Consider the following 16,658-nt stretch of genomic DNA (forward strand, 5'->3'; position numbering starts at 1 on the left):
TAAGATACCTATGGAAAAAATTCACAGAAGTTTTAAAATGACTTTTCTGGAGAAAATTACAAAATAATATCTGAGAACATTAAAGAATACCTAAGTAAATGGAAAACAATATATTCTTGGATAGGAAAATTTAATTAAAACAATTTCATAAGGCTCCACATTAATGAATACTTTTAATGCAATTCTAAGAAAAATTCCAATGGAATTTTCTATGGAACAGACCTGACCCTAAAATTAATATGGAAAGGCAAGTGCAAGAAGAGCCAAGACAAGTTTGAAGAAACAATATCAGGACTGCAGTATAAAGGATAAAGCTAAAGAAATTGGGTCACTGTGGTATTGGCATAGCACCAGGCAAACTGGGCAACAAAACAAAAGAGAACATGTAGGCTAGTCTCTTCCCACATTTAAAAAAAAAACCAGCTGTGGGAAAATTGGTTTCCTACTTTGAACGGGGATCTTCTATTTAAAACTGGGTATTTCTCAGAAAATTATGATAAAGTTCTGAAAGAGAATTTTAAAAATAGGACATATCCATGCATCATTGGGAAAATTTGACTGTATTTATTAACTTTGGGTTAGAAATTAGATTTGTGGTACCCACCCCTCCTCCCAAAAGCATTTCATAGATTATCTGATGTCAAACCTAGAATTTTCTAATAGCCTTTCAGCAGGTCTAGAGAAGTTCATCTTAAGATGTCAAATTTGTTTACAAACATTTGTTCTACATATACTTTTCTGGTCCTTTCTTCTGCTCTAAATTTTCATAAAAACCATGCCTATCCCTTCAACTCTGCATGATCAACTGTTTATTTCAATAGCAACAACAGCATCTCTGAAAGCATAGTTGCATTATTTAGGGAGAAAATGACATTATTTACTGTGAAAATAAAAGTGTATTTACAGAAGTACATCAGGAATGAGTTACATTGAAAGAGGTCCTCATTTCCCCATGAAAACACCAAGTAAACAATAACAGACTTTCTCTTTTTTTTGAGACAGAGTCTCGCTTTGTCACCGAGGCTACAGTGCAGTGGCGTGATCACGGCTCGCTGCTGCCTACGCCTGCGGGTTCAAGCGATTCTTCTGCCTCAGCCTCCTGAGTAGCTGGGATTACAGGTGCCTGCCACTGTGCCCAGCTAATTTTTTGTATTTTTAGTAGAGACCAGGTTTCACCATGTTGGCTAGGCTGGTCTCGAATGCCTGACCTCAAGTGACCTGCCCACCTCGTCCTCCCAAAGTGCTGGGATTACAGGCATGAGCCACTGCCCGGCCTTGAGGCACTGCACCTAGCCTAACAACAGACTTTCTGAAGTATCTTTGTGGGAGACCTAGAAACTATCACATACAACATGTCCTGAAATTTTATGTCATCTAGAGCTTTGGTAAGTATGAGGGGACTTCAAAAAGTTCATGGAAAAAAGGAATTAAAAGATAAAAATATAATACATAAACTTTATTTCTCAGCACATAATTCATTAAGGTCAAGACAATTTTGTAAGTGAAGATAGCCATTTAGTCCATCTCTAAAGAACTGAGGGTCTTGGAAATTGAACCATATCAATGTTGTCTTTTGTACATTATTAACTGAAGAAAAATTGGTGCTTTAAAGAAACTTTTTTTTTAAGATTAGGAAACAAAAGTTGAAAAGAGTCAAATCCAATGAGGACTCTAAGGTGCAAGCCTAATGATTTCCCACCGAAAGAAACTCTTGCAAAATTGCCCTTGTTTGATGAGAGGAATGAGCAGGAGTATCGTCATGGTGGAGAATACTCTGATGACGCTTTTCCCAGAATTTTCCTACTAAAGCTTTGACTAACTTTCTCAAAACACTTTCATAATAAGTAGATGTCATCATTCTTTGGTCTTCCAGAAAGTCAACAAGCAAAATACCTTGAGCATCTAAAAATCTGTTGCCATGACATTGCTCTTCACCATTCTGCTTTTGCTTTGACTGGACCACTTTCACCTCTTGGTAGCCATTGCTTTGATTGTACTTTGTCTTCAGGATTGGACTGGGAAGGCCATGTTTCATCTCCTGTTATGATTCCTTAAAGAAATGCTTCAAGATCTTCATCGCACTTGTTAAAATTTCTCTTGAAAGCTCTGTTCTTGTCTGCAGCTGATCTGATGCAACAGTTTTAGCACCCATTCAATGGAAAGTTTGTTTAATTTTTTAGTCAGAATAGTATAAAGAGAACCAATAGAGATGTCTATAGTACTAGCTATTATTTCTGCTGTTAATCATTGGTTTTCTTCAATTAGAGGACACAAACAAAATTAATTTTTTCCTTGCAAATTGATGTGGATGTGCCTCTGTGGGCTACATCACTTCATCCCTTCTTAAAATGAGTTCTCCATTTGGCTTATTTCTTTTGGGCACTGTCCCCATAAACTTTTTGTAAAGCATCAATGATTTCACCATTCTTCCACCCAAGCTTCACCATAAATTTGATGTTTGTTCTTACTTCAATTTTAGTAGAACGCATGTTGCTCTGATAGGGGCTCTTTTCAAACTAATGTTTTATCCTTTTTAGTGTCTCAAACTAGATCCTTTTCAAATATATTATGGTGAGTTAGCATAAGCTTATTTTGGTGCAAAAAACTGTGAAACAAGTGTGTAGCTTTTTCATAATATTCATTTTCCATAGACTTTTTGAAGACCCCTCATATGATAACTGAACTAAAAATTTACTGGAAGGGACCAACAGAAGACTGAAACAGGTAAAAAACAAACAACCAGGCAAACTTTAAGACAAGTCATTTGAAAATATTAGTTCTGAGGAAAAAAAAGAATAAAAAATGAAAAATAAAAGTAAATAGAGCCTAAAGGACTTATGAGGCCTCATGAAGCAGACATATACACATATTGTAGGGGTTCCAGAAGGAGGAGAGAGAGAAAGTGGCAGTAAGCTAATTTGAAGAAACAATGGCCAAAGCCCAAATCTAGGCAACACAATGAAATACAAATGCAAGAACTTTCTTTTCTTTTCTTTTCTTTTTTTTGAGACACAGTCTCGCTCTGTTGCCCAGGCTGGAGCGCAGTGGCATGGTATCGGCTCACTGCAAGCTCTGCCTCCAGGGTTCATGCCATTCTCCTGCCTCAGCCTCCCGAGTAGCTGGGACTACAGGTGCCCGCCACCACGCCCAGCTAATCTTTGTATTTTTAGTAGAGACGGGGTTTCACCATGTAAGCCAGGATGGTCTCGATCTGACCTCCTGATCCACCTGCCTCGGCCTCCAAAAGTGCTGGGATTACAGGAGTGAGCCACTGCACCCGGCCACAAATGCAATAACTTAACAAACTCCAAGTGGGATAAACCCAAAGAGTTCCACACCAAGAACATCATAGTTGAAGTACTAAATGCTAAAGACAAAAAGAATCTCAAAAGCAGCAAAAGAAAAGCAACTCATTACATTTAAGGATTCCTCAATAAAATTATCAGTAGATTTCTCAGCAGAAACCTTGCAGGCCAGAAGGCAGTGGGATGATATATTTAAAGTGCTGAAAGAAAAGAGAAACCTGTCAACTGAGATTTCTATAAACAGCAAAACTGTCCTTTAAAAATGAGGGAGAAATTAAAATATTTCTAAATAAAAGCTGAGGAAGTTCATTATCACTAGAATTTCTCTACAATAAATGCTAAAAGGAGTCCTTCAAGTTGAAACAAAAAGGACCTTAGACAGTAACTTGAACCATACACAAATATAATATTATCTGGTAAAGGTAAAGACATGGGCAAATACAAAAACCAGAATTATTGTAAGATGGTTCATGACTCCACTTTTTATTCTTTTACAGGATCTAAACAGAAAAGCATAAAGTAATTATGAATCTATATTAATGATTATACAACATAAAGATCTGATTGTAATATCAACAAAATATATGAGTGGTGGAGTTGGAAAGGAGTAGAATTTTTGTATGCAATTAAAGTTAAGTTGGTATGAATTTAAAATATGTTGTTATAACTTTAGGATGCTATGAATAATCCCCATGGCAACCACAAAAAATATTTATAGAATATATGTTAAAAAAAACAAAAAAACAAAAAAACTAAACACAAAGAGAGGCAACAAGGGAGAAAAACAAGGGACCAAAAAAATCTATGGCACATACAAAACCATAACAAAATGAAACAATAAGTCCTTTCCTATCTGTAATGACTTCAAATATAAATGGGATTAAATTCCTCAATCAAAAGATATATTGGCAGAATGGATTTTTAAAATTGGGATTTAACTATATGCTGTCTAAAAGAGACTAATTTTTGATGTAAAAACACACATGTTGAATGTGAAAGGACAGAAAAAGATGTTTCATGAAAATAGTAAACAAGAGAGTGGGAGTGGCTATACTATTAGAAAAAACAGACTTTAAGTCAAAAATTGTACAAGAGACAAAGAAAGGCATGACATAATAAAAGAGCCAATTCACCAAGAAGATATAACAATAACACTAAATGCACTCAACATCATACTTCCTAAATATGTGAAGCAAACACTGACAGAATTGAAGAAATAGATAGCAACACAATAATAGTAAAAGTAAAATAATAATACCATAGTAATACCATTACTTTAATAATAAAGTAATAGTAAATGAATTCAATGACCCAATTTTAATAAAGGATATAACAACCAGGCAGATGATTAGTAAGGAAATAGAAGACTTAAACATCACTATAGACCTATAAACCTGCAGGACCTAACAACATATATAGACAATGCCACCCAATAATAACAGAATACACATTCTTCTCAAATGCATGTGGAATATTCTCTAAGTAGATAATATATTAGGCCATGAAATAAGTCTTAGTTAATTTACAAATATAGAAATTATACAAAGCATATTTTCTGGATCACAATAAAAATGAAACTAGAAATCAGAAGAAAAACTGGAAAATCCATAAATATGTGAGAATTAAAAAACATACTTTTAAACAACCAATAGACCAAAGATACAATCACAAGGCAAATAAGAAAACATCTTGCGTCAAATGAAAATGAAAACATAACACACCAAAAACTTGTGGGATGTAGCAAAAGAGGTGAGAGGAGGAAAATTTATACCTGGAAATGCTTATATTAAAAGAAGGAAGATTTTTGTATAATGGACTCAACCAAAGAAACTCACGTGTATGAAGCCAAATTAATAAATCCAAGGGTATAGTAACAGAAGCATCTGGAGAAGCTCAGGCTTAACTGCCAACTATTAACCACAGATCAACGGTTTTAAAAATGTTTCATGGAGCCCTAGATTTGAAAAAAGATGCTTCCACGGTTCCAAGCAAGATGGCTGAATAGGAACACCTCCAGTCTGCAGCTCCCAGAGAGACCAACACAGAAGGCAGGTGATTTCTGCATTTCCACCTGAGGTAACCAGTTCATCTCATTGGGACTGGTTAGACAGTGGGTGCAGCCCACAGACGGTGAGCTGAAGAGAGTGGGGCGTTGCCTCACCCGGGCAGCACAAGGAGTTGGGGAACTCCCTCCCCCAGCCAAGGGAAGCCATGAGGGACTGTGCCATGAGCAACGGTGCTATCCAGTCCGGATGCTATGCTTTTCCTATGGTTTTTGCAACCCGCAGACCAGGAGATTCCCTCGGGTGCTTACACCACCACGGCCCTGGGTTTCAAGCACAAAACTGGGCAGCCATTTGAGCAGACAGTGAGGTAGCTGCAGAAGTTTTTTTTTTTTTTTTTTTTCATACCCCAGTCGTACCTGGGGTGTGAACCCCAGAAAGACATAACTGTTCACCCCCCTGGGAAGGGGGCCAAAGCCAGGGAGTCAGGTGTTCTTGCTCAGGGGATCCCACCCCCATGGAGCCCAGCAAGCTAAGATCCACTGGCTGGAAATACCCACTGCCAGCACAGCAGTCTGAAGTCTACCTGGGACATTTGAGCTTGGTGGGGGAGGGGCATCTGCCACTACTGAGGCTTGAGCCCCAGTTTTCCCCAGACAGTGTAAACAAAGCCACCAAGAAGTTCGGACTGGGCGGAGCCCAGGGCAGTACAGCAAAGCCACTGTAGTCAGACTGCCTCTCTAGATTCCTTCCCTCTGGGTGGGAAATCTCTGAAAGAAAGGTAGCAGCCCCAGTCAGGGGCTTATAGATAAAACTCCTATCACCTTGGGACAGAGCACCTGGGGAAAGTGGGGGCTGTGGGCACAGCTTCAGCAGACTTAAACGTTCCTGCCGGCTGGCTCTGAAGACAGCAGCAGATCTCCCACCACAGCACTCGAGCTCTGCTAAGGGAGAGATTGCCTCCTCAAGTAAGTCCCTGACCCTGGTGCCTCCTAACGAGGAGATATCTCCCAGCAGAGATTGACAGATACCTCATACAGGAGAGCTCGTCAGCATCTGGCAGGTGCCTCTCTGGGACAAAGCTTCCAGAGGAAGGAGCAGGCAGCAATCTTTGCTGTTCTGCAGCCTCTGCTGGTGATATCCCAGCAAAGTGTCTGGAGTGGACCTCCAGCAAACTCCAGCAGATCTGCAGAAGAGGGAGCTGACTGTTAGAAGGAAAACTAACAAACAGAAAGCAAAAATATCAAAATCAGCAAAAAAGACACCCATGCAAAACCCATCCTAAGGCCCTCATCATCAAAGATCAAAGGTAGATAAATCTACGAAGATGAGGAAGAACCAGTGCAAAAATGCTGAAAATTCCAAAATCCGGAATGCCTCTTCTCCTCCAAAGGATCACAACTCCTTGCCAGCAAGGGAACAAAGCTGGATGGAGAATGACTTTGACGAATTGACAAAAGTAGGCTTCAGAAGGTGGGTAATAACAAACTTCTCCGAGCTAAAGGAGCATGTCCTAACCCAATGCAAGGAAGCTAAGAACCTTGATAAAAGATTAGAGGAATTGCTAACTAGAATAACCAGTTTAGGGAAGAACATAAATGACCTGATGGAGTTGAAAAACACAGCACAAAAACTTCATGAAGCATACACAAGTATAATAACCAAATCAATCAAGCAGAAGAAAGGACATCAGATATTGCAAATTAACTTAATGAAATAAAGCGTAAAGACAAGATTAGAGAAAAAAGAATGCAAAGGAACAAACAAATCTTCCAAGAAACATGGGACTATGTGAAAAGACAAAACCTATGTTTGATTGGTGTACCTGAAAGTGATGGGGAGAATGGAACCAAGTTGGAAAACATTCTTCAGGATATTATCCAGAACTCCCCCAACATAGCAAGACAGGCCAACACTAAAATTTGGAAAATACAGAGAACACCACAAAGATACTCCTTGAGAAGAGCAACCCCAAGAAACATAATCATTTGATTCACCAAGCTTGAAACAAACAAAAAATGTTAAAGGCAGCCAGAGAGAAAGGTCAGGTTACCAACAAAGGGAAGCCCATCAGACTAACAGGAGATCTCTCTGCAGAAACTCTACAAGCAAGAAGAGAGTGGCGGCTAATATTCAACATTCTTAAAAAAAGAATTTTCAACCCAGAATTTCATATTGAGCCAAACTAAGCTTCATAAGTGAAGGAGAAATAAAATCCTTCACAGACAAGCAAATGATGAGGGATTTGGTAACCATCAGGCCTGCCTTACAAGAGTTCCTGAAGGAAGCACTAAATATGGAAAGGAAAAACCAGTACCAGCCACTGCAAAAACATACCAAAATACACAGACCAACGACACAATGAAGAAACTGCATCAACTAATGTGCAAAATAACCAGCTGGAATCATGATGACAGGATCAAATTCACACATAACAATATTAACCTTAAATGTAAATGGGCTAAGTGCCCCAATTAAAAGACACATATTAACCTTAAATGTAAATGGACTAAATTCCCCAATTAAAAGACACATATTAACTTTAAATATAAATGGACTAAATTCCCTAATTAAAAGACACAGACTGGCAAATTGGATAAAGAATCAAGACCCATTGGTGTGCAGTATTCAGGAGACCCATATCATGTGCAAAGATACGCATAGGCTCAAAATAATGGGATGGAGGAATATTTATCAAGCAAATGTAAAGAAAAAAAACAAAGAAAGAAAGAAGCAGGGGTTGCAATCCTAGTCTCTGATAAAACAGACTTTAAACCAACAACATAAAAAAATCAAGGTCATTACATAACGGTAAGGGGATTAGTGCAACAAGAAGAGCTAACTATTCTAAATATATATGCACCCAGTACAGGAGCACCCAGATTCATAAAGCAAGTTCTTAGAGAACTACAAAGAGACTTACATTCCCATACATTAACAGTGGGAGACTTTAAAACCCCACTGTCAATATTAGACAGATCAATGAGACAGAAAATTAACAAGGATATTCAGGACTTTAATTCAGCTCTGGATCAAGAGGACCTAATAGACATCTACAGAAATCTCCACCCCAAATCAACAGAATATACATTCTTCTCAGCACCACATAGCATTTATTCAAATACTGACCATATAATTGGAAGTAAAACACTAATCAGCAAATGTAAAAGAACAGAAATCACAACAAACAGTCTCTCAGACCACAGTGCAATCAAATTAGAACTCAAGATTAAGAAATTCACTCAAAACTGCACAACTACATGGAAATGGAAAAACATGCTCCTGAATGACTACTGGGTAAATAACAAAATTAAGGCAGAAATAAATAAGTTCTTTGAAATCAATAAGAACAAAGATAAAACATACCAGAATCTCTGGGACACAGCTAAAGCAGTGATTAGAGGGAAATTTATAGCACTAAAGGCCCACAAGAGAAAGTGGGAAATATCTAAAATTGATACCTTAACATCACAATTAAAAGAACTAGAGCAGCAATAGCAAGTAAATTCAAAACCTAGCACAAGATGAGAAATATCTAAGATCAGAGCAGAACTGAAGGAGATACAGACACGAAAAACCCTTCAAAAAACATCAATGAATCCAGGAGTTGGTTTTCTGAGAAGATCAACAAAATAGACTGCTAGCAAGACTAACAAAGAAGAAAAGAGAGAAGAATCAAATAGACACAATAAAACATGATAAAAGGGATATTACCACTGATCCCACAGAAATACAAACTACCATCAGAGAATACTATAAACACCTCTATGCAAATAAACTAGAAAATCTACAAGAAATGGATAAATTCCTGGACACACACACCCTCCCAAGACTAAACCAGGAAGAAGTCAAATCCCTGAATAGACCAATAACAAGTTCTGAAATTGAGGCAGTAATTAATAGCCTACCAACCATAAAAAGCCCGGGTCCAGATGGATTCACAGCCGAATTCTACCAGAGGTACAAAGAGGAGCTGGTACCATTCCTTCTGAAACTATTCCAAACAACAGAAAAAGAGGGACTCCTCCCTAACTCATTTTATGAGGCCAGCATCATCCTGATACCAAAACCTGGCAGAGACACAACAAAAAAAGAAAATTTCAGTCCCAATATCCCTGAGGAAGATCGATGCAAAAATCCTCAATAAAATACTGGCAAACCGAATCCAGCAACACATCAAATAGCTATCCACCACAATCAAGTCAGCTTCATCCCAAGGATGCGAGGCTGGTTCAACATATGAAAACCAATAAACGTAATCCATCACATAAACAGAACCTATGACAAATGAGAACCTATGAGATAATCTATTGATTATCTCAATAGATGCAGAAAAGGCTTTTGACAAAATTAAACACGACTTCATGCTAAAAACATTCAATAAACTAGGAATTGATGGAACATATCTGAAAATAATATACTGAATAGGCAGAAGCTGGAAGCATTCCCTTTGAAACCCAGCACAAGACAAGGATACCCTCTCTTAACCCAGCACAAGACAAGGATGCCCTCTCTTACCACTGCCATTCAACACAGTATTGGAAGTTCCGGTCAGGGCAATCAGGCAAGATAAATAAATAAAGGGTATTTAGATACAAAGAGAGGAAGTCAAATTGTCTCTGTTTGCAGATATCATAACTGTATATATAGAAAACCCTATCATCTCAGCTCCAAAACTCCTTAAGCTGATAAGCAACTTCAGCAAAGTCTCAGGATAAAAAATCACACGCATTCCTACAAACCAAAAATCACACGCATTCCTATAAACCAATAATAGAGAGCCAAATCATAAGTGAACTCCCATTCACATTTGCTACAAAGAGAATAAAAGGCCTAGGAATACAACTTAGAGGGGATGTGACGGACTTTTTCAAGAAGAGCTACAAACCACTTCTCAAGGAAATAAGAGAGTACACAAACAAATGGAAAAATATTCCATGCTCATGGATAGGAAGAATCAATATTGTGAAAATGGCCATACTTCTCAAAATAATTTATAGATTCAATGCTATTCCCATCAAGCCACCATTGACTTTCTTCACAGAATTAGAAAAAACTACTTTAAATTTCATATGGAACCAAAAAAGAGCCCATATAGTCAAGACAATCCTAAACAAAAAGAACAAAGCTGGAGGCATCACACTACCTGACTTCAAACTATACTACAAGGCTACAGTAACCAAAACAGCATGGTACTGGTACCAAAACAGATATATAGACCAATGGAATAGAACAGAGGCCTCAGAAATAACACCACACACCTACAACCATCTGATCTTTGACAAACCTGACAAAAACAAGCAATGGGGAAAGGATTCCCTTTTTAATAAATGGTGTTGGGAAAACTGGCTAGCCATCCATATGCAGAAAACTGAAAATGGACCCCTTCCTTACATCTTATACAAAAATCAACTCAAGAAGGATCAAAGACTTAAATGTAAGACCTAAAGCCATAAAAACCCTAGAAGGAAACCTAGGCAATACCATTCAGCACATAGGCATGGGCAAAGACTTCATGACTAAAACACCAAAAGCAATTGCAACAAAAGCCAAGATAGACAAACTGGATCTAATTAAACTAAAGAACTTCTGCACATTAAAAGAAACTATCATCAGAGTGAACAGGCAACCTACAGAGTGGGAGAAAATTTCTGCAATCTATCCATCTGACAAAGGGCTAATATCAAGAATCTACAAGGAACTTAAATTTACAAGAAAAAACCAAACAACCCTATCAAAAAGTGGGTGAAGAATATGAACAGACACTTCTTAAAAGAAGACATTTATGCGGCCAACAAACATATGAAAAAAAGCTCATCATCACTGGTCGTTAGAGAAATGCAAATCAAAACCACAATGAGATACCATCTCATGCCAGTTAGAATGGTGATAATTAAAATGTCAGGAAACAACAGATGCTGGAGAGGATGTGGAGAAATAGGAACACTTTTACACTGTTGGTGGGAGTGTAAATTAGTTTAACCCTTGTGGAAGACAGTGTGGCAATTTCTCAAGGATCTAGAAACAGAAATATCATTTGACCCAGCAATCCCATTAATGGGTATATACCCAAAGGATTATAAAGCATTCTACTATACAGATATATGCATAGGTAGATATGTGCCATGGTGGTTTGCTGCACCTATCAACCCGTCATCTATGTTAGGTATTTGCAGGGACATGGGTGAAGCTGGAAACCATCATTCTCAGCAAACTAACACAGGAACAGAAAATCAAACACCGCATGTTCTCACTCGTAAGTGAGAGTTGAACAATGAGAACACATGGACACAGGGAGGGGAACATCACACACTGGGGGCTGTCGGGGGTGGGGAACAAGGGGAGGGTCACCATTAGGACAAATACCTCCATCAGATCTCGTGAGACTTATTATCATGAGAATTGCACACAAAAGATTGCCCCCCATGATTTAATTACCTCCCCCTGGGTACCTCCCACAACATGTGGGAATTCTGGACATAGAATTCAAGTTGAGATTTGGGTGGGGACACAGTCAAACCATATCAATACAACATAAACAAAATGAAGGGAAAAACAACCCATGATCATCTCCATTGATGCAGAAGAAGCATTTGACAAAATTTATCACCTTTTTATGATAAAAGCACTCAACAAACTAGGAATAAAAATTAACTGCTTCAATATATTAAAGGCCATATGTGAAAAGTCCACAGCTGACATCATAGTCAATGGTGAAAAGCTGAAAGCTTTCTTATTAAGATTAGAAACAAGACAAGGGTGTTCTTTATCACTTCTAGTCAACATAGTACTAAAAGTCCTAGCCAGTGCAACTAGGCAAGATGATGAAATAAAAGGCATCCAAATTAGAGAGAAACAAAGTTATCCTCTGATCACAGACAACACAATCTTATAGGTAGAAAAACCCTAAATATTTCACACACATACACAAAATAAGAATTAATAAAATTCAGCAAAGTTGCAGGATAGAAAATCAACACACAAAAATCAGGTGTTTTTCTATGTATTAACAATGAGCTACCTGGAAAGAATTATAAAAATACTTTCACTTATAATTGCATCAAAAGTATAAAATACTTAGAAATAAACTTAACTGAGATGCAAAACCTGTACACTGAAAACTACAAAACACTGCTGAAAGAATTTAAATAAGATACAAATAGAAAGACATCCCATGTTTGTGGATTTGAAAGTTTATAATGTTAAGATGTCAATCCTACCCAAAATGATCTACAGATGCAATGCAATCCCTCTGAAAATCCCAATATTTTTTGTAGAAATAGAAACATCTATCCTGAAATTCATTTGGAATTCCAAGACACCCCAAATGGCCCAAATAATCTTGAAAAATAAAAACAAAGTTGGAGGTCTCACACCTCCTGATTTTCAAACTTACTACAAAGCTACAGTAACCAAACAGTGTGGTACAGTGTGGTGTAAAGACAGATGTATAGGCTAGTGAAAGAAAATGGAAAGCCCAGAAGTCAACCACACATATATGATCACATGACTTTTGACAAAGGTTCCAAGACCATTCAATGGAGAAAGGGTAATCTCTTCAACAAACGGTGTTGAGAAAACTGGATATTCACAAATAAAAGAATGAAGTAAGACCATTACTTAATATCACACACAAAAATTAACTCAAAATGCATCAAAGACCTAAATGTAAAACCTAAAGCTATAAAACTCTTAAAACATAACGCAAGAGTGGATTTGGCAATGATTTATTGATTATGGCACTAAAAGCATAGTCAATAAAAGAAAAAATTGATAAATTAGACTACCTCAAAATCTAAAACTTATATGAATCAAAGGACATAATCAACAAAAAGGCAACCCACACATCGGGAGAAAATATTTGCAAATTATATCTTTTTTAAAGTGTTAATATCCAAAATATATAAAGAACTCCTACAAATCAACAACAAAATAAAACCTGATTTTAAAAAAATGGTCAAGAGACTTGAATTGGCATTTCTCCAAAGAATATATACAAATAGGCAGCAGTCACACAAAAAGATGTTCAATGTCACTAATCATTAGGGATATTCAAATAAAAACTCACAATGAGATGCCACCTCATACCCATTAGGATGGCTACTATAACAAAACAAAACAAAATAATAAGTGTTGGCAAGGTAGTAGAGAAACTGGAATCCTTCTACATTCTTGGTGCAAATGTAAAATGGTGCAGCCACTATGGAAAACAATATGGTAGTTCCTCAAAAAATTAAAATATAATTACCATATGATCCAATAATTCCACTTCTGGATATATACTCAAAAGAATCGAAAGCAAGGTTTCGAACAGATAGTTGCATGCACATGTTCATAGACAGTGCATTATTCACAATAGTTAAACATGGAAGCGCCCCAAATTGTCCACTGATGGATAAAGGATATGCAATTTGTGATATATATATATAGTGGAATATTATTCAGCCTTAAAAAGGAAGGACATTCTGACATATGCTAAAACACGGATGAACCTTGAGGACATTATACACTATGCTAAGCGAAATAAGCTGGTCACAAAATACCATATGATTCCCCTTATATGAGGTACTTGGAGTAGCCAAATCATATATATAAAGTAGAGTGGTGGTTGACAAGGGCTAGGGAGAGAGCGGAGTACAGAGTTCTTATCTAATGGGTGGAGAGTTTCAGTTTTGCAAGATGAAAAGAGTTGTGGAAACGGATGGTGGTGATGGCTGTACAACAATGTGAATGTACTTAATGTCACTGAAACACACATTTTAAAATGGTTAAGATGGTAAATTTTGTATTTATCACAATTTTTAAACATTAAAATCAAAAGACCATTTTTTAAGACACATGCTAAGAAGAAGAGAAAACCACAAAAGTAAAAATAACACCTTAGCCCCATGATACAAATTTGGGGGATATTTTATTAGGATAATTAGAAATAATGCAAATTCCTTTCCTCTATAAAATCTGAACTTAAATGTTTTCAATTGCTTACACACATTTTCATTCATTAGCTACTTTGATAAATGCTTTATAATAGTCTTTGTTCAATACGACGGTAAAAAAATGAAAAACATTCATTTTTAAAAATAAAATTTTGGGAGACTAATATACATACTTTTTCCTGATTTCAGAATTCCTTGAATGCCCAGATTTGCACAGACATGAATGTGTATTAAAATTACTTAGTTAAAATATCTGGTTACGAAATATTCTACATATTCTGCTAAACATTTTTAACTTCTAATTTGATTCTTGTGTTAATAAAAACATCATCTGTCAGTGGAACATCGGGCACGAGAAATATAGCTAGCAAGGCTGATATATATGAAAATGTGTGTACTGATGAATATAACTCTAGAGATTATGTAAGAATACTGTTCCTAACGATTAGAGTATGATAAAAGGGGATACTAAACTCTCAAAGAATGTATTACTTTTAGAAGGTCCATACACCAAGGCTTGATGTTATTTTTAGACCACAAAAGTATTACAACAGTCACTCAGAAATCTGAGATTAGCCCATCTTTAAGCAGTAAATCTGAAAAAAACTTGAAACAAAATCATCTTTGACTTCCATACTCCAATAACATCAATAAACTAACTTTCAAAAGTACAGCAATTAAATTTATACTGCAATGTAGGAATCTTTTTCAGAAAATGCAGTGAAGCTTGGTGAGGAAAGGGGAGTTATGAGAAATGAATTCTACAGACTATGAAAGTGACTGGTGGGAAAACTATTTGAGGTGCCCTTCTAAGACAGGGTAAAGTCTGAGGTGACCTTATTTTAGGAATTTCAATAGGCGAAGATCTGTCTTCATCTTGAAACAAGACAGCAAAGTCTTCATCTTCAGATGGGCCTGAAGTTACTTCGTTTTGAAATGGGATAAAGCAACCAGAATTTTTATAAGATGAAGAAAATCCAGCTTTATGGAGGAATGGGAAAGTTCCACTTTGAGAGGGATGCTGTTGAATCGTGATTGCAGAACGATCTGTGCTGTAACTTTCAGTACCAGGATGAAGGAAATCTTTTAAATCTTGACATAATTGGCCCCTTTGTTGAATATCAGTGGCAATTCCATTTTGTTGATCGGGAGAGGAAACATCATTTGCAAGAGAAAAGAAGGATGATGTGCTTTGTTGATAGGAGGCTGTATCAATAGTGTTCCCAAAGGCTGGAGAAGTAGTGTTTGTTTCAAAATTCTTAAAATTTTTAGTGTTATATTCAGGAGCAGAGATGGTTATATGTTTTTTAGCATCAGTATTATTTGAGGTTTTAGAAAAGATTTCGATTTCTTTTAGATTAAACACATTCTGGCCACTTGCTTGAGGATCAAAAAAATTGGCACTCTTGTAATAGGAAACTATACTTAGTTTACGGGATGAGAAACGTCTCCTGCAGGACATAAAGCTACCAAAATGGTCTGAGGAAGATTTTAAATCAGTGAAGCTTGTGTCTTCTTCAGAATCAAAGTTAGCTCTACTTTGTTGACGGTATGAGGAAGCATTTCTGTTTTGAAATCCAACAAATAGAGAACATCTTCTTTCAGAGAAAGATGGACTTGATAGAGATAATAACCTTCTACTTGCTTTGGCTGAACTGACTTTACGTGTTATAGGGGAATAAGACGTTTTATGACCAAGAGATATATTTGGTTGTGAAATAGAAGAGGCTCCACGATGCTGGGCGTCTGTAGTAACTTGATCTTCTGGAGAACATCGCTGGAAGCTCTGGTCCTCTTTACAGCAGCTAGAGTGAGAAAAGGGTCAAATGAGGAAAAAAAAATAGGGAGCAGAGTGGAGACCTGCCAAGCCTCCTGAAGGATAATATCCACATTTTGGTGTCTACCAGCTGGTACTGTTTCCATACCAAGACAGAAACAGCAGGGAATAAGAATAGGGGAGCTGAAGTTAATGGTCACACAGATGTACTCAAAAGAATACACGAGTCTAAAAGCTTATTTCTGCCTACATAGTACCTACCCACTCTATTAAACCTTGGGAAGAGAAGTTGATAAAATCAGGGAAGCAGGCAGAAAGATCAGGGGAAGCATATGCCAGGATACCAGAACAAAAAGATTCCCAAAGGAAAAGACAGAACTGGTTTTAAAAATAATAAACCAGGCCGGGCTCAGTGGCTCAGGGCTCTAATCCTAGCACTTTGGGAGGCTGAGGCGGGTGGATCACAAGGTCAGGAGATCGAGACCATCCTGGCTAACACAGTGAAACACCGTCTCTACTAAAAATATTAAAAAATTGGTCGGGCGTGGTGGTGGGCGCCTGTAGTCCCAGCTACTCGGGAGGCTGAGGCGGGAGAATGGCGTCAACCCAGAAGTCGGAGGTTGCAGTGAGCCGAGAT

The 16,658-nt window shown here is 37.3% G+C and overlaps 1 protein-coding gene across 10 annotated transcripts in view; it reads right to left on the reverse strand.

The window, feature by feature from the left end:
* Positions 1–16,658, reverse strand: part of RMDN2 (regulator of microtubule dynamics 2) — an 85,720-nt gene that overhangs the window by 40,818 nt on the left and 28,244 nt on the right. For 4 of the 10 annotated variants that reach the window (XM_065527171.1, XM_074011926.1, XM_065527170.1 and 1 more), the window contains one exon: positions 6,340–6,494. The exons of 5 other annotated variants lie outside the window; for them this stretch is intronic. In XM_065527171.1, coding sequence (XP_065383243.1) covers positions 6,340–6,494 — 155 coding nt within the window. Of the gene's footprint in view, positions 1–6,339; positions 6,495–15,080; positions 16,050–16,658 lie in introns of all 10 variants that reach the window. One more of the 10 variants, XM_005576099.5, reaches the window with a different exon arrangement.

The sequence above is a fragment of the Macaca fascicularis genome, chromosome 13 (genome assembly GCF_037993035.2).
Source record: "Macaca fascicularis isolate 582-1 chromosome 13, T2T-MFA8v1.1".
NCBI lineage: Eukaryota > Metazoa > Chordata > Mammalia > Primates > Cercopithecidae > Macaca > Macaca fascicularis.